Below are 20,438 nucleotides of genomic sequence, written 5' to 3'. Positions count from 1 at the left end.
TAGGTAGGTATTTTGCACTGGACAAGTCCTTGACTTGCCCATATAATAGCTCTTTTTCGAAAAAAAAAACAATAATGGTTCGAAGGTTCTTTTAAATTAATAAGTAAAATCATGTGCTCAAGTTGTGGATTTTTTGTAAGATTGCGTGCATGCGTGTGCCTAGATGAATTGTTTGCAAATAACACCCAGTAGTTATATTTTCAAGGAATAGTGCCATATGGCATTGGCATAAATCTAGGGAGAATTTATGGGAGCTTATAGCCGCCTAAAAACAATTTACTCGAATATTTAGTTTTATTAACTATTAAATCGATCACGTCATGTACAAAAAATATTTTAATCTTTGAAAATTATTAAAGTTTTTATAAAAATAACTGTATTTTGTAAAAGACAATAAATAACAACAACAATCAATACAGAATCTATATTTACAATCTGCATATACCAAAGATTATAATAGCACAATTATTGTGAGACATTATTAGGTTGTGTATCATTCCTATACTTTTGTCATTATGTGGACCTAAATACAGGTGATCATACACAAAATATTGAGGAATCATGGAAACGGACAGTGTTTAAAAACAATTTAGTGAGTCGGCTAGTATCATTAATTAGTCATACTTCGACCAATTCATGTTCTGCTAATGTTAACATTTAATAATACCATATTAATTCAATATCCGCTTTAAATAAATTATTTTTTTTTTTAAATGATGATGATTTTTTTTTTTACGGTTTTATTTTATATTTTAATACTTCGTAATTGTACAAAATGTTAATGGCATACACGGTTTGTACAGTAGTCTTGATAACCAATAGGTATGTTGTATAATAGTAGTTCCGTTAACCGAGAACTTCCATACTTTCTACAACATTTTCTTAACCGATTTCCAATTTATTTACAGTACATTATTTAGAACAAAATTTGTTTTAAATTATACTCTTATGAAACATGGACTACAGTGACTGACTGAAGCAGATTAATGCACTTCTAACCCACTAAACTTGACTGAAAAAATAAATTGTTTGTGAATTAAATGAATAGGTACATTAATTATTTTATTAAGACTCAAGGCATTTAGAGAACTCAAACTTATTTTTTATGAGCCGAGCATTAAAAATAAATTAGGTTTATCTTAAAAATGTAACAAAAATAATAATAAAGAAACTTTAACTTAAGTTACGTAGTATTAAACTTTTAATTCATTAAACTATTCCACAAAGAATCCTTTTTGTCAGCAACTCAGTCCGTGTGACTATAACCTGCTAATCTCTAAAAATGATCATAATTTCTCATTACAAAGAAACAGTTGTGTACGCTATTTTCAGCGTCATATGATTATAATAATTACAAAATATACAGTACCTACCTAATTTTACTAATGTCAATAAATGGTTGATACTTATCATTTTATTATACATAACGATGATGAGTTAACTCACCTCATACATATTTGTTCTGTTTTTCTATAATATTCGTTTAATATTAAATAAGAAGTTAGACAGGACAAATTGTTAAGAAATAATAATAAGTAAAATCTTGAACATATTTTTAAAAAAATGTTGGAGAGCTTTCATTTCTTGAATGATTAATACAAATTATACTTGTACAGCACCTTAAATAATAAAAGGACGAATAAGCATTAAATATATTATTTTCAATTTTGACAAAAATAACTAATACAGACTATAGACATATATCCAATGTAACGTTTATTTTAATTAAAAAAACATCAACTGTCAATGGCATACGAATGTATGTATACAAATATTTGTGTTCAATTCTATTTTTTTATTAAAATATATAAATGGAAATAGATATTTAGATCAAATAGCTAGACGTTAGTTTCGATAAATCATTAATAAATACATAGTATAGGCAATTTACTATTTAGTGTCATATAAATTAAAAGGCCAATGATTTTAATTTGAATAATTAAATGTATAATGTGTAAATTACTATTATGCATTTATTCTATTAACAAACACATATACAAATTAATTGAATATATTTATACAATAAAATAACCAGAAAAATTGTTCAAAAATTACTTAACGTCCCTAATTATTGAACTACTTTCATTGTACAAATTAAAAGGATTCAATTTTTTTAATCAAATTCATAAAAAAAAATCAAACAGTGTATAGACTATTAACATTATTTGGCATACTATATAATTTTCATATAGATTTACAAATTTTAAACGATGGTTGATTATCAATTCAATAGTCGTCTCGTCTTGGTTTTCACCATTTTTGCTAAAAAATAATTGCCAATTAATTCCTATTGTTATGTATTTTTAGCATATATTTTATCTATTTTTAGTGAATACTAATTACTAGGCATCGACCACAGCACTTGCATTTGCCTGATATTCTTTAACCCGTAAAAACCACTATCGCTGCACGTGGCCATTATAATATTTTACCTGTATAATTATTGAGTGTAGGTTTTCCCGCGTAAGAACAGCTCACCGACCTGGCTGGCTATTATACACGTGCAATATATTATTACTTAATCGGTCTTCTTTATCTTATGACTTGTTTGCGATCGATGATCAATTATCTACAGCTGTTAGCTGTATATGTGTTCAAGACAACTATTTAAGATCCTTTAGACAAAGACTGAATACGACACGTACTTCTACTTTATACGCAATGGGACGGCCTTGAATGTACTCGTATTATATCTGCAAAATAAAATTTAAAAACCATGGTGAAAAAAATCACAAAGTACCCCCGTCTGATTTCATAGTTATTAAAATAATTAATTTGCTAATAAAAGCTAAAAAAAAATTATATAAAAAAATGTTTATACATTTATTCATGTTGCATACAGATGATTATAACGCACTATATTGTGTGTAAGTAATAAACTATATACATTAGATACACTTTGGTATTGTATGAATTTGTTCCAAATAAATATACTAAGCAATAATATTGAATAACACCGAGGTACACTATTAATGGAAATTGGAATAAAATAGTGGACTAGAGGAAAAAATAAATTAAGGCGACCGGTCTCGGTGTCATTTTTGCTACAAAACATACTCCACCTAAATGGAAATTTCGATAATATGTTACAAACTACAGTTCACGATTTACCGATTTTCAAAACTACTATTTCCAATGCTATAATAACCTTTTAAAACTAAAATTATTATGGTTTACTTAAAAGGAACTTTTCTGAGGTTGTAATTATTTTAATCAAATTTGACAACTGTAAAATATAACCAAATTTAAACAAAAAGTTACGGTTTTACAAGTCGGGTCTCTTTTCTCGTGTAGTAAATTGTAAAAAAAAATTTGCAACTGGTCATCTTTCGTAATGTAATATCTATAGATATTACATTATGCAAGATGTAAAGATGATCTATAGTATAGATCATCAGTATTACTGTATAATTTAGTATATATTTTGGATACTCTGTTATATTATACTGTTAATATAGTTAAAGGGTCTTCAAGAACACTACATATAAATTATTTACAGGATTTTCAGTTACACGTGTATTTACATATTGGCTTTGTCAACATTCCAAAAGCCTTTCATCTTCCATCCTTAGGGCAGTTTTGCGTGCTAGGTTTGATGATACTCGTTCCGCTGATACCTGTAGGTTGCAACGAGTAACATAGAACCTAGCACGCAACACAGCCCTGAAGATAGAAAACGAAAGGCTTCCAAAACGTTAGCAAAGCCAATATGTAAATACACGTATAACCGAAAATCCTGTAATAATTACCTAATATTAACCCTGTACGGCTGTAACCACTATAAGTCTATCAAATTATGCCTATATTTTGCCCCTTAATAAATAGCCGGAACTGGGGTTTTTTTTTTACAAAATATATGCAATACAAGCATTTATATCCGATATGTATGCCAAAAATGAATAATAAACTTAATTAGATTGTTTACATTTTGTAATTTCCTTGAAATAATTATCGATTAACCTGTGTGCTTATACAACTTATAATATAATAAGGCATATTTAGGTAACTCGAGTATGAATCATTTGTACTGAAACTTAATAATGTATAATTATAATAATTTGAATAATTTAAAGAAAACAACACTACAAGGGCCGTAGGGAATCTGCTACGGAGAAATGCAATGTCTTCCTTGTATAATGCGGTAGTCTTGAGTAACAACAGTAACAAATTATTATAGACAATTAACCCTAATCCATTTTGAACACTTTATTGCTTTTACAATGATTTGTATGGATATTTAATATTTTTACTATCTACAGATTCGCATTTAGCATTTTAATTCCCGCAGCCCTGCAACTTCACCTACCTCGTTATGCTCGCTCTTTTAAATAGTTTTCTAAGATATGCATTAGTTTTTCAATTGTTGTCGGTACTGTACTATGACGCAACAGAGGAAGATGCCTCTTTGGCTTTATTGATAAGTGAGAACTCGTTGACGTAGGTACTTGTTTGACGGAAGAACGGTGTAATAGTGAACAAATTCGCATCCGGGGTTTTTCAAGGATAACTGCGGTGGTCGTCGCATTCCCTGCAGATTTAGTTATATTGTCATAGGCGATCGGTAACGCATGGCCAACGGCCATTAATACTATCGAGTGAGTTGTTTAGTACACAGTTATTAATTACTATAATTTAAAGTCGGTGAAAGATTAACCTACTCACTTTATAGTAATTACTGTTAGAGCTACCAACAGACCTATACAGTTATTATTACTAGGAAAATCTACTATGTAAATTATACGTACGATTTCGTTACATGAAAAATGTTTGTTATGTATTCATACTGTAAACGCTTAAGGGTCAGACGCGCCGGACGTGCGAAGATTAATTATAAATAGTCGTTCCATATATGTGCAGGAAGTGTGAATGCTTTTCAACTTTATATACATTATATATATAATATTTATCGTTTCTATTAACGTTGTTTTAACATATATTTTAAAATCAATGCTGTCCTTTAAAAGTTGTTTCAACCTTAAAGCCCCAAGATCGAGAAAAATGTATTTTAACCCTCAAAAGAAAACCGTCCATTCTCCGATTTAAAATGTCCAAAAATGTAAGTCAACTAACTGTATGATTCCTTTAACCATGGAAATAAACAAAAGGTTTAAGAAGTCCCATAGCCTACAAAGCTATTTATATATCTATCACATGTATTTATATCAACAGTACAAACTATTAATTGATAATTAATTATTAGTTAATAATAGCTATTAACAACTATTAAATCAATTTCAATGCATAACACAAATTATAGGTACGTTAAAAAAAAAATTTAATTTCTAACTATTAAGTAGTTATATGAATATTAAATATAAACTTGTTTATCGTACCCATTAGACTGTTTCATGCATCCGGATCATATTTGATCATACGACCTATCTCTTTATAGATAATAATTTACAACGAACGATTACGAGCTGATTTTCAGCAGTTTTTATTTTATGTATAGTTAGTAATATTGAATGTATTAATAATTAAAAGAAACTGCGAGTATTATTTGCGATTAATACAAAAAAAAAGTATAAATACCTATTTAAATATAGCGCTTTATCATAACTAACGAGGTACTACCATATTTGATAATAAAACCTCTGACCAGTGATCTTATTATATTGCTTCTATGTATCTGAGAAAAGTAAATGTTGTCAATAGTTGACTACTATAAATATTATAAATAAGTAATCGTATGTCATTGAAATATCGCTTACATCTAAGTATTTTAAGTTGTTAATTTATTAGTTTGACTTGTTGATGTTATATGATAATAAAATTAAAAATGAACTTGTCTATTTGTATAATATATTAACAGTCAATTATTCTAATGTGTTTAAGGCATTTACAATATTGACATACAAACATTGCCTAATAGAACAAACTTCATTATAGCATATTATACTTCTTAATGATAATATTATAATAACTATCTCATGATAATGCATAATTTAAAAATATATTGGAAAATGAAAACAATAGTAATCGTATGAAAAATACCATACAAAAATATATAAAATATCTCAACATTTATGAGCTAAAAATACATAAAATGTGTTAAATAAACTTTTGATAGTTAAAGATAACACAGCTCTGCATGAAATCCTAATCGATGAAAATAATACACTATTGACTATAATATGTCAATATTATAGTCTAGTATAGTATGTAGTAATTATAGGTACATTAATTACGATGAAATGTAAAATAAAATAACATAAATATATACATTTATATATAGGCAATGTACTTTTTGGATATAATTTTAAAACAATGATAGATAGCACTCCACTTCAATGTTGGTTTGGTTGTATTTTGTAAAATACGTAATCTAAAATTGTCTACCTCGTTCTACTAAACTCTCGTTTTTCATAACTTTGATGGATAATTACTTTTAGCATAACGCCATTCAACTATATCCAAAAAGTACATTTTTGGGATGGTTGCTTTCTGCATAACGCCATTAAATTTATAAATAATATTCAAAGATTCGAATTTCGTAATGGTTGTAGATTATTTACATTTTGTTCACATATCGTCGTTCTATGATAATAGTTATAAATATCATTTATTAATATTAATTTATGACATATTTTAAACTAATTAAACAAAGGTCAGTTATTATTGCTTGAATCGGTAAAATACTAGTTTTTCGTGTCAACAATTATATCGATATTGGTCACTATAATGATTAGTGTCTATAAATCCTTAACCTATCTTGTAACTATAATATAGCGAGTGGTGAAAACCGTTTAACTCAATGTTGCGACACAGGTGATAGATTTCAAAGAAATATCACGTAAGCAACTAATTTAAAGGTTACATTTAACTTAGTAACACAATATATATTGACATCGATTATAATATGATAAAACAAAATATAAAAACAACTACTTTTGCTATATTTACAGCATAACTGTTGCAAATAGCCAAACATCAAATTGTAATATATGATAAATATTTAATACATCTATATGATGATAATAGAATCAGTCATTTTAAATGATGTAATATTTTTAACCTATGATAAATAATTAATATAGAAAGAAACGAATTGTTATGCATAAAACGGGAATAGGTTATAAAATCTATTTGTCAGCTATCAAATTATTATGCAAATGATGTAACTTAATTAATTTATTAGGTATGTAAAAATTTATTATTGAATGTTTTTGTGTTGTTCGGCAATCAATCGAAGAACCAATTATTATTATTTATCACTTATCAGTAACTGTTATAGCTCTCCGGTTAATAACAATAACGGATATTATGTTTGAAACATAGACCAGTCAGTCCTAGAATAATTATTATTATTTAATACCTATGTAGATTTAAGATTCAACATCAATAACTATTATATTATATTTAGTTATTTGTTAATACGGAAATTACTTTTTCTTTTTAATTTATTTTATATTTCTAGAATAATTGTGTCCTGAGCACTTATTTGTGGTAAATATGTACGTACCTATAGCATATTAGACGTGCATAAAACAATGATTATTATTAGATATAATATATTCGTCTTCCGACTGTTAACTGTAGTTGTAGTCTATAAAATTAAAGGGTCTAAAATTTTAAAGGGGGAATTCTATTTATGTTATTTATTGTCGTGTTTGTTATAGTATGAGAAAAAAACACACTGAATATATGAAGGGCACGGTGGAAGAAGGGTAGTAGTCCATGTATAAAAATTTTAGAGTATAGCAAAAACAAAGTTCTTGAATTCCTCTTCCTCTTACATAAGAACAAAAAAAACCACATTAAGTGCTATTCTACTAAAAATGTATTTATTTAAACAATCCATTGACATAAATAAAAAAAATTGATGGCATATTACATTGAAAAAAAATGTTCATAAAAGGATTACTACCCTTCTTCCCCTGTGCCCTTCATATTATTAAAGCAGTATCTTATTTGGTATTAGTGAACAGCTTAAAAAAACAAGCAGCACATGTTGTTACGTGCGTGCTATTGAAGGTCAATGTGCTCGGCGAAAAATCGGTCAGCAGTGCAAGTGTACTTGAGAGACGTCCGACCGACAATAACAATACATCTGCCTGACAACGACCACGTGTCGCTTTCAAAAAAAAAAAAAATCAACAACAACTATTAGAATTTGTCCGTAGGAAATGAACGGATTCATTAGGCCCCGCGAGCCGCCAATACATTCGTTGGACGTTTCTGATCGCGAATCTTCCGAAATCGACTACCGCATGTCGTCTGGTCGAGCCACCGTTTTGGACGCTGGCACTCACGGCACCGTGTACCTAGTGCGGCTAGACAATGCAAACCGGGTGGCGGCCGTCAAGCAAATTCCGTTGGCCGGCAAGTACGACAGGATCCGCGAGCTCGAAGCGCACAAGCGTCTAGGGCGGCACCCAAACGTGATCCAGCTGTTGTTCTTTTACTATTCGGGTCAGCGACAAAAACCTTTGTCACCACCGTTTGCTATGGGGGGTACAGGTCGCGGCAAATGTTATTAATCTTAAATAAACGGCGGTGGTTAAACGCAGGGAAAGTTCCGGACGTCCGATTAAACTTGGGCATGGAATACGCGCCGACCAACATGCACAGAGTAATCCGCCAATACGCTGACGTCGGCTTGACGATTGACTCGACTTACGCCAAACTGTACACGTACCAACTTTTTAGAGCGCTAGGACATGTTCACGCGATGGGCTTGTGTCACAGAGATGTAAAGCCCCGCAATCTTTTGGTTTATCCAGAAACGGGTGCGTTAAAACTGTGTGATTTCGGCAGCGCCAAAGACTTGACAGACGGTCGGCCGAACGCCTCATACATATGTTCCCGACACTATAGGGCACCCGAGCTGCTGTTCGGCGCCACCGGCTACACGAGCGCAGTAGACGTATGGAGCGCAGGGTGCGTTTACGCCGAGTTGATGATTGGCGAGCCCGCGTTTCCGGGTTCCACCACCGAAGAACAGCGAACCCTAGTTACCCGACTACCACGAGAAACGCTTACCGCGACGGCGCCACCCGAAGCGGCTCGGTTAGTGGATTGGACGTTAAGGCTGACGGCCTCGCGCAGACCGACGGCCTTGGTTGCATGTGCCCACAAATGTTACGACGAGCTGCGACGTGCGGGCTTTCGACTACCGGGCGGTCGACCGCTTCCTCCACTGTTCGACTTCACCGATACGGAAATGATCGCGGCCGGCCACCTACTCTATGCACTTCTACCTAACGAGCGTTTGCAAAATTGTATTTAAACGATTGTCCAAGAAACAAAAATTATAGAAGTAAATGAACTTACCTTGTAAAAATGTAGGCAATAGTTATATCGTATCTAGATGCAGACGAATTAAGCGCGTACGCGGTCGTCGAGCGGTTCAGAATGCAGTCGACGTTCGATTGACCTAAACGCCATAGGTAGCCGTCGCGACCAAAGGCCCATACACTAATCGTCATTGGAACAAAAGTATAATCAATGACGCAAGCGAAACTCCGACAAATCGTAACGGCGCTTCCGTTTTTTTGGAGGGCTACTGTTTATTATTTATCGTAAAATAATTAGTAACAACAACAATAATAATAATAACGTTATTATTGTTGTATAGATATATCTTGATAGTTGATACTAAGGTTATAAAATCAATGACGGAACAGTGGTCGATGAAAAAATAACTTAAATGCGTCACGGGCGACTATATTATACTCGAGGTTCTTGCCAAATGACTTGCTAAATGGGATAATAATATTATGCTGGATGCGTCAAGGGCGGTTCCCCGGGGATAGCATTTGTCGTTCATTTTTTAGGATCGGGTCTTAGATTATGAGTTTTTTTATTATTTTAAAAAGTGGTTAAAACAAATAAATAGTAGGTATGTAAATACATATTCTGTCACTGACACAGTGACATACAATTCGTATTTTATTCACACACTAACGGCACGTATCTCGTTACTTCCTAACTAGAGTCATGATGTTTTTTTCAATTTTTGAGAAACAAATGATTGGACGAATTTGATTTTAATAATATGCTTGCGCAAATCGCCTTGACGCTCTACGTTGTGTAGAAAAAGCGTCGTTATTTTTGTTTCGCACTACCGCGTTGCAGTGTATAAAAATGTATTATTATTTTTATTTGATTATTCATGCATTAATAATATAATAAATAAACACACAAATGATAAGAAGGTGCGTATTCGATGTTTCTTCAAAATATTCGGACGTATCTCCTTGAATTAAAATGTAATTCAAAATAAATAATTATGATCGTGTTATGCATAGAAAAAATATTAGTAACGATACACGGACTGCGCTTGTCAAACAAATACTAATAAACCAATGAAGTTTATATTTTGCTAGAAAGGAAAATAAGTGCTCTGGAAAAATATTTTTTAAATCAGTATTCAGTATAGACTAGGCCATAGGGCATAGTCATACGCTTGTAGATTTACGAAGTTACACGTAAAATATATTGTTTTTATTTTTAAATACACTGAATTTAGATATAGAGGTAGTAGTAAAAAGTAGGAGGGAAGTTTTTTATATGTAATGAATGTGATTAAGAATATTTTGATAATTTACTAAAAATACAGTGTACTAAAAATTAAAATTAATATAATTGTATTTAATTTCGTTTTAAGAAATGTTTTTTTTCATAAACGCAATTTATTCGAGATCTTTAAATTATTACGAAGCATGTGCTAAATAATTTTAAATTGTGTACCGTTTTTTTGCTGTTGAGAACTTTAAAGTAATAATGGAATATATTGGTCAAAATCTTATTAATTCATTTAAATTATAATAAGGGTATGAACTATTTCAATTTAAAATTAGTCAAAGTTATTATAAAAAAACCCATTGTACAAATTCAAACTGGTTTAAAGAATAGTTTACAAAAATAGTTGAACACACATAGTGAATCATTAACTCAAAAAATATAGAAGAGATAAAAGCCGAAATTAAATAAACCACAACTATGAATAGTTTTTATAATATTATTGTTTTTTTTTATCGGGATTTTGTATAATATTATTTATTAAGTTTATATTGTTGTATATAAAGAATATACCTAATGTAATTTATTGTCATGTTTTCGAGAGCATTAGTAACTGCCTAAAGAGAATAAGTATTATTGCATAATTAACAATAACGATTAATAGGTACATCATTTATCATATTACAGGCGAATAGTCGATAATATAAGAAATAAAAAAAACGCAGAAAGGGCCATCGCCCATCGAGCATCGTACTCGAGTGATGTTTTTCTGATGTATTTAATTAACGAAAGCGAAAACAATAAGAAACCGAACGCAGAATGTACGTCAATGAACCGCGTATATGTTTAATGAAACATATCATATTTTTGTTGACTGTCTATTCAACATTTTAACGGTTCACAGCGATAACTTTTGAAATCCAGAACGGATAATATCTAAAAATTGTTTATTCTCGTTAAGGTCAAAGCCAACTATAACTTCATGTTGCTTCATAGGCATTGTCAGAAGCGATGAGGTTTTTGTAGAAGGGAAAATGCAGTGTTTAGATCATATTATCTTGGCGAATAACAAAAACGGAAAAAAACATTTTTTACCCTCGATAAGTATCTAATTAAAATAACCCTTTCCCAGATGACCTCTGGATACGCTACTGGTTAAAAGTAGATACATCCTCGGAGATTTCGCGCGTTCTGTACGATTAAGTAGATTGCCTTCGCTAATGAGTAATGACACTTGACCGTCTCGTTTATAGTAATATTATGCATCGGCTGTAGTTAAAACAGCCAAGTACTCATCAGACTTTAGTGTTTCAGGTTTAGATATTTTTGGTTAGATATATTTTGTTGGTGCATCTATTTGAGCGGAAAAATTTTCAGGGTCAACGACATTGCCGCTTTGCCGACATACTTTAACCGGATCATAAATTACTATGGGAATTTTGTTAAATACGTTATTTTTGTTTCCATTGCCAAAAAAATCCAAATCGGACCTTGCTATTCGCGGCCATTTCTCCTATAGTCAATTATGACGTAGCCGTTCCTATAGTACTTTTACAGATATTTACTGCGAACGCTGTTTGAATGACGCACAAAGGGATACGGTCCAGGTTCACCTGTAACTACGGTCTACGCTTAGCTTTGTAAATTTGCGCTCGCATAATACCTCTAGCATCGAAAGCGTCCGTCTGATTTATTCCGGTTTTTGGTTCACGGTTGCTGAACATTGAGGACAACAGTGTTATGCGTATACGTGTAAAACGCATTAAAATTGTATAAAAAACGGCTACGACGAGAGAAAAAATGCGCATAATGTACGTATTATTATAATAATAAATAAATAATATAAAACTGACACAAGGCTGTGCTGCCGTACAATATACCTATCTGATGACCCTAAAGTGTGCGCAGTGATATTAATTTATATACATACGTATATATATATGGTATACTTATAAATAAGAAAAAATAATAATAATTATAATCTTACAAACGAAGAATGAGAAAAAAAATAATAACGATGAGCGATAAACGTACAAGGCTTGCCGACGATTCCAATTAAATAAAATAAAAACAAAAAAAACGTCAGTAACAACATTGGGTCACTACTTGCGATCATATTATGAATACACTATGCCATTCATGCACTACACTACGCATTGGCTCAAAAGTCTTTCGGTTTTATATTTTCATTTTTATTGCATACAATTAGTTTATATATATATATATATCTATATGTTTTGTAGTTTATCGCACGAATATTTTAAAATAAGGTTAAAGTTTACGTGAAATATTTTAACTTACGAGGACACGATAACGGATAAGGCATCGTTTACCTATAATATACAATAGGTATTTTTTTCCCGTTGAATCAATAATAACCGATTTATACTCGGTCTTAAATTATTACTATTGTTGTTAACGCTCATAATGTTACTTAATCGGGTTTCTTGACCTTATTAACAACCCGCAGATAGTACAAAAGTTCTATACGGTCTGCATATTATTGTTATATTGTACGATAACAGACATAACATAAATATGTAGATGCATTGGGCTAGATTGGGCTAGATTTGTAGATTGGACTTTTGTAGGATTGGTGCAAATAACGGGTTCTTGGAGTGTTAAAACTAAAAAATGTTAAGCCCACACATAATGTTAGCAAATAAACTGCTCTAGCCCTTTAAGTCATTTTTATCAATATTTAACTTGGCCATTGACCCGCGTAATAAAACAATAAATTATGCATGCAAACTATTTAAACAATGCTAAGCGTATCTAAAAAGTGTTTTTTCAGTTACCATTTTAGCCTGAAAACGATATTTGTATAGAATAAAGAAATGTATTATTAAACCTTTGTGTTGGATATTTATAATGAAGGGGTGAGTTGTGTAAAACTAAAGAATATTCACAAATCACACGCTTACTTTCATTAATTTCCTTGCATATAATTCTGAAAGTTCATTTGTTATCTATTTTTATAGATAACAAATAAACCAACTTATTTATAAACAAATAAGAAATCCACATCATTTTACTTAAATCGAGTCATAACGTGATCCCGATAAGATTTTCGTCGTGTTCTATGACCAAAAAGGTCATGAAAGGTATGCACGGGTGCATACGAGAAATGTTTATTAAATTTTACTATTTTTGTTATTCTGCAAGAATATATTACAAAAAAACAACTAATGTGAAATGTCGACCATCGAACTGAAAATATTGTTTTATAAATAGACATGTATGTTTAATGCAAAGCTACATAATTTTTCACCTTTGGTTGAGGTCGGACTGCTAAATGACTAATGAGTATAAATATAAACGATATATATATATAAATGTCATCATCATGTAGCTTAACGGGACATGAAGGCCCAACGCTGCCACATGAGATGATTTCTCGACGAATTCACTATCCAGGACGGGTCGTTAAGTCCGTCACCAGAGAGGAGAATTCTGGCTTATTTTTACCTGACAATTTCTCGACCGGCAAACGGAGCGCCCGGCCCGTGACCAAGTATTGAACCGGCGACAGTTAGCGCCAAATACACTAACGTCTTACCCACTCGGTCACTCCTCCTCGTATATAGAAATAAATAGGTATACTAATTTATATATGATATCTATCAATTTTTTTAAAGCTTTTTAGTTTTTTCATTTAAAAAAGTTTTTATAAAAATACATCATTATTATTTAAAAGCTTAAACAAATATAACTTTTTATGTATTTCTACATTGAATTTGGACTTCGTAGGGTGTAGCTCACCTAACTATGATATGTATCACTGAGTAAAAACATGCAAATGCGTGAACTTCCAAGCCCTAATTATAAAATTAATCTAATTTATTATAATAATATTATAGTGCGAAATATGTGCGCATTTTCGATTAATTAAGATTACAGTAACGTTCGCGGAATTCGATCCAATTAATTTGACTTTTAGTGCGTAACCTGCAGCTGGCATATACTGGCCGCGTAGGTAAACAACGCAATAAATCACCAGCCGTTCATCATCCTGTTTTAATCAAATGTTTAATATTATATTTTAAATTATTATTTACAATTTATTTCGTTTCATATACAAGTCACTCGGTACTCGAGCTCGCTACTCTTAACTAGACAAGAGTACAGCGTTAGTATTACCAATTGCCTTTTGGTACACACGTTCTACGCATGTACCTTCGTGAGTTTTAATATGAAACTAAATATATATATACCGGGTGATTCTTTTAACGTCCTACACCAGTTTTTTTCTTAAAATAATTGTATTTTGTAGTTTTTTTTTATTATTTTCTAGTAACTTAAATGATAACGTATATATTTGATTAACTTTTTAAATTAAGAATAATTTGCTGAAAACGTTGACTGGTCGATAACCAGTTTTGAATACTTAGTTTTAGTTGTTTAAGTTTAGGAGGAAGGGTGGATAGTAGAGATATTTTTATCTGCACGCATTACTCTACTACACTCCACCTCCCATCATAAACTTTAAACTTAAATAACTTTAAAAGTAACTATCTAAAATGTTAATTCTGAATGGAATGGCTATCTTAAATTTATAAAAATATAAAAAAATAATTTAAAAAAGTAAAACGGTCAAGTGCAAGAAAAACGTGATGTTTATAGCGCAAATGAATATTAATTAATTTAAACAAAACAAATATTCGCTAGAACAAAAGTTATTTCATTTGTCAAATCTTTGTGGGACACTCTACAACCTAAAGAGTATCTATATAGTTTATTATTCGAACCTCTTATATCATCGTTATTATTATATTATTATCTATTACTCAATTATTTAATATATCTATAACGTGCCAAAAACGCCCGTACCTGCTCCGTTCAAACGATGCTTGTTGCGAAAAAATGTTAACAATATATCGCCATATATCTTATGTAGTTAAGTCGCATAAAAACAGATTATGCCAACACATACGACTGCAGTTGTTGTGTTGTATTGCTCAGAGTAGTCCAGTAAAATGTACACGATGTCGAGCTTGGATAGATATCAATTTATTATAATGATATGACTGAATAACAATGCGAATTACAATTCTATATTCCTATCTTGCATTTAATTCAAATAAAAAGATCTGTTATACATCGGATAACAAGACTTGTAAAAAGCACACAGTATAATCAGAAACGGTGTTATGCTGGGGAGTGGTAAAACAAGTGACTTAGTTTTGCACTTGCAATTCCCCATCTGTAATTCAAGTAATCAAAAATATCAGAATTTATAGTAAAAAAAAACGGTGGAAGCAAAAAGTTGTGTAAAATGCCCATTGTCCTTTGCCCAGCTTTGCTAATCTAGTTAAAAATGTCTATTATAGCTTATTAACGATCTAAAAACGTATTATACTCCTTAAAAGTCAAAAACAGTTTCCTTTTGTCTTAAACTAATTATTATTTGATAATTATAACAAATCAATAATAAAAATAACTATAATAAATGAAACAACATGTTATTCGTTTATAATCATTCGCTTGTTTTTTTAGACTGTCAGTAAAATATACCAGGTTAGAATTATTATTATAATTTGATTCAGTCGTAAATAACCTACGTCCTACACACAAAAATCTATCTCAGTTATGAGGAAATACGTTAATTATTATTTGTTATTACAATTTTGGCGGATCCGTGTCGATCAAGGCTAAACAATCTTTAACAATATTTATACAGCTACTTGGTTACACAATTATCAGCTATCGGGTAAATAAATCGGAGTAGGATCATTTATAGATAGTTCGTTTTTATCATTTTACATACCCTGCTCCTATATTACATTATTGTTGGCAATTTCAATGTCACGGTTATTAAATAACGTTATGTAATCGATGTATCTTTATATATCTATTGATATTTCTATTTTATGAACGAATCAGAAATATTAACGTAACGAGTGCGACCAACTGGTTTTTTTTAAAACTCAGTTGCGTAAGTCTTTTTTTATAAATTATCTGTCGAGCCGAGTTTAAGGTCTAGGTCGACCCGTTGTTTTATATTAGACATATTAAAGCGACCGCGTGACTTGCGCTTATATTATGTGGTTTAAGTCCAACAAGTGGTCGTGGTAACCGAACTTCCCATACGAGTGCATCATACTACTACTAATCATCATCATCAAACGTGGTGTCGCGTGTACAAAAAGCCATCATAACCGATTCAAGATCAACAACGGAAACTTATGAAATACCACAACGGCATCACGTAATAAGGCGGACCGCCATCCATAATATCGTTGTTTTTCTCACAACGCTATATAGACATTGATTTATGAATTAAACAATAAATCTAACTTGGATAGATTCCGACAAACCGAACACACGGATAAATACAACGAACTATCACATATTATTTTAATATAATATAAGTACGAGTAGTGCAATGTACAACTATATTATAATATGTAAATGTCATCAGAGTAAATCGTGTTGACTTCGGGCATAGATTAAAATATACACATACATATGTCACTGTCATAATGTGCAATACGACAACCGTTATGATAACGAAATTTTCGGCACAAATACATGGTTAATATGGCCTATGTCAAAAATTGCCAAAAAAGTATATGATGTGGTTCATCTATGTATGTGTTAATCTCTATAATCGGGTAGGAAATTCTTATATACACGTCTGAGTCACGGTCGGGTAATTCCAATATATGAATCGCAAAGAAACCCGGAAGTCGTCGGATCTGCTACCCGTTAGACACTAATCACTAAAGTATAGTATTTTCAGCGGTCGCTTAGCATAATATGTACAACATGATAGTAGCTAATGATTTCCATAACTGAGAATTTAGTGATTACTATGAAGTGTACTGTAGGTAAACTTTATATATTATGTTTTTTTGTAGGATAAGCTGCGTTGACTTGAACAAATATTTGCGCTTAAGATTTAAAAGCCATACCATTGATTCTAAAATATACAGATAAGCTATGTTCTACACAAGAACGGGGAACGATTTTATGTAGGATTCCCGCCGTCAATAGAGGAGCTTTTGTCATCATTTATTGACGAGCGAATAGAAGAATCCCTTTTTCGACTGTAGGGATCCCGCATAAAATCGGTTACCGTTTTCGTACACCGCTCATCTGTATATAATAAAATCAAAGGACATTAAAATTATTTCAGTAGTTATTCAGCGAAACACATGATGCTTTAATAGAACCAGGAAATTATAATGATAAATGGAACTTCCCGTTTTTACTATACTTTTACTGCAGTTATAGACCAAGAGATAGAACTATTTAAGGTTTTATTGAATAATGCGCACTAATAAAACCTTATAATATTTCTGTAATATATCTTTAAATACGAGTATAAGGAAAATAAAACAAAACCTAAGCTTAGATAGTTGCACCGAAGTTTTAAAATACTAATAAGGCAAATTAACAAAAGTTCGACACCTAAATTAAAAATTTAAATAGTTGTTGAGAGTTTTAAAAACACCCTAACTCTGGATTGAGTATTTGTATTTGGTTAACTAATATCTATAAGATTCCAAGCGGATTTATTAGGGCACACGAAAAATATTAGATAATATTACTAATATGAACTATTTTATTACATAAAATTAAAATTAAATACGGAACTTTAAAATATTACTATAATCACTATTTTATCTTTATGATTTCATTCTATCAAAGCTAAAAAGTAATGAAACTGGACACAAATATTTTTTTTTACAGATATTATTTAAATTATCTCTATGTTATGAAAATCTTCATAATCAATTGAAAATACTCTCTTATCCCTTAAATATACTCTTACATGGACAACATGTTTTTTTCAACGAATTTAATCGATATTTCGTCCTAAATTGTTGACCCCGTCAAGTTCTATGTAGACAGTAAATACAAGTGAAAACCTCTAAATCCGCTCTCCAGTTATTATAATCATATATAATTGATACGATGCGATGTCCCGAATAACGACGGCCTCCGTTAGGCGACCGTCGGCCGAAGGTTCGATACGACTTTTCAAATTCGAAACACCCGAGAGTTTGAAACGGATGAAAACACAAACACATAGTAAATATTATTATTGTCGTAAATATTTTTGTTGGGACACGGTTGGAAATGTCGGACGAAACCGGACCCGAGGGACCTTGAAAAGTCTAACACCACGAAAATAAAAAAATAATTACCAATTGCACATTTATAATTTGTTTTTAAATCCGTCCATACGGATTTGCTAACTGCTAGGCTTAAGACGGGGACTTTGTAAGTATATGCGACTTTCACGGCTTTGGTGTCGGCCACACAACCCCAGAGTTGTAGCCGTGTGGCGCCGGCAATACAAGCGCACCCATTTATAATAATATCATATTAACATTAGCGTTCGCTTTTTAGTCTGTCAGCCGCAACGATATTCTTGCGCAACCGTCTACGATTACACGAGCTTTTGGTCGCGTTTATATTTAAGCAGTTGTGTATTAGCTGGTATGTTATTATTATTATTATTATTGTAGGCTCAACAAGCGTGACCGAGCGAGGGGTCGGTGCGCTGTACATTATAGGTTTGTTAATGGGCTTTTATTTTACGTGTGATCGCAATTATGCAACCGGCGGTGGCCATCGCCGGACGCCGCGCGTCCTTGGAGGTCATTTTATTATTATTAGGATTACTGTAAATCGTTAAAAAGATGTTTCTACTTTCACTTCACAATGACCGCAGTCAAAAACGGCCCCGAACACGAACGTTACTGGTAAAACTTTTGATTCGCCTTTGCAACGATTATTTTCCAGTCTATAAATCCGTTGAAAACAAAGTGTCCGGATATTGGATTTTCAGATAATTTGCTAAGACGGCGTTTTGTGTATGCAATTTTAGGGTGTCGGATAAAAAAATTAAATCGGGATTTAAACACTATCGAAAAGTGGCTTTGGCAGAAAATTCGGGTTTACATTTTAACATGCAGTATTTAAATATGTATTTTTTTGTAGATACATTGTTAGCATCAATTACTATAAAATAGTTATGGTTATTTTAAAATAATTATAATTGTAATAATACATACGAGTAAGGCGCTTACGCGTTTAAAACCTGTTCAACACGGACGGGCCGTCTTAAATAATTCAGACCCGATGGGAATATAACATTGCGTCTATTAATGAACCACTAACAGAAACATTATGAAATCAAAATAGAAATATAGTAATTAAAATAGTTAAAATTTGACAGACGCACTTTGGTTAATGGCAATACATTTACAACGATTATTGTTGTACAATACAATTACTTATGGTGTGCTAGTATACTGTATAATGGTCCAATAATACAATACCGGTCCTAAACAACAGCGATATGATAGTAACATTTTAATATTTAAAAAATCAAGTTCTACGTTTTACAAAAATATCTTTCGTATATGTTTTTGTAATAGTTTTAAATTAACCTATTTATAAGATTTTACTGCAAATTTCAAACTTGAATATATTTTAAAATAAACACAAGCCCTAAATACTGTTAGAACTCCGCGTGTACAGGTAACGTCGATAATAGATAATACAAATTTCTATTATTTTATCCAACATTAATTTTGTATGCGGCTAACTTGTAGACTTATACCAACCATTACGATAAAAACAATTAAAAACGCCGGTCTTGTACGTGGCCGTGCGGTAGACGTTCTAAAAACGGCAATTTAAAATTCTACACAGAACCGTTGGCCCCAACTATTATAAGGTTTCACTTATTACTCAACAATAGGTTTATTAAAAAAAATCTCCCGGTTATAATTTTACAGCTGATTTTTTTAAAAAATAATGTTTTTTAATTAACAAAATATAATTGGTAATAAAAGAGTTGTATGCGAAGTAAAATAAATGTAATAAATAAAAAACATTTATAAAATAAAAATCAACTTACCCTAACAAGTGGCTGAATTGTCGGTGCCTTCTGCGAACTCGAACTGAAGCGTCGGAGCGCAGCAAACACTAATAAACATGCTGGGTGCTTCCATGCT

At 31.5% G+C, this 20,438-nt stretch overlaps 2 protein-coding genes across 6 annotated transcripts in view; one reads left to right on the top strand and one right to left on the bottom strand.

Annotated features, from left to right (window-relative positions):
• The window catches only part of LOC126839273 (uncharacterized), a 26,213-nt gene extending 5,775 nt beyond the window's left edge, over positions 1-20,438 (bottom strand). The window contains exons 1-3 of one of the 5 annotated variants that reach the window (XM_050574476.1): positions 9,274-9,407; positions 2,433-2,693; positions 1,447-1,619 (exon numbers count right to left, since the gene is read on the bottom strand). The gene's annotated coding sequence lies outside the window, so the exon portion shown is untranslated. Of the gene's footprint in view, positions 1-1,446; positions 1,620-2,432; positions 2,694-4,306; positions 5,255-8,982; positions 9,201-9,273; positions 9,408-20,341 lie in introns of those variants that run through there. The other 4 variants (XM_050574479.1, XM_050574475.1, XM_050574474.1 and 1 more) reach the window with 4 other exon arrangements.
• Positions 8,543-9,229, top strand: LOC126839396 (glycogen synthase kinase-3 alpha-like). Its single transcript, XM_050574713.1, has one exon. The coding sequence runs from the start codon at positions 8,543-8,545 to the stop codon at positions 9,227-9,229; it is 687 nt and encodes a 228-aa protein (XP_050430670.1).

The sequence above is a fragment of the Adelges cooleyi genome, unplaced genomic scaffold (assembly GCF_023614345.1).
Source record: "Adelges cooleyi isolate 19-005CV unplaced genomic scaffold, UGA_ACOO_1.1 ACOO_flye_CR_arks_rails_tigmint_CR_PRNA_30, whole genome shotgun sequence".
NCBI lineage: Eukaryota > Metazoa > Arthropoda > Insecta > Hemiptera > Adelgidae > Adelges > Adelges cooleyi.
This window is presented reverse-complemented; position numbering and strand designations above follow the sequence as displayed.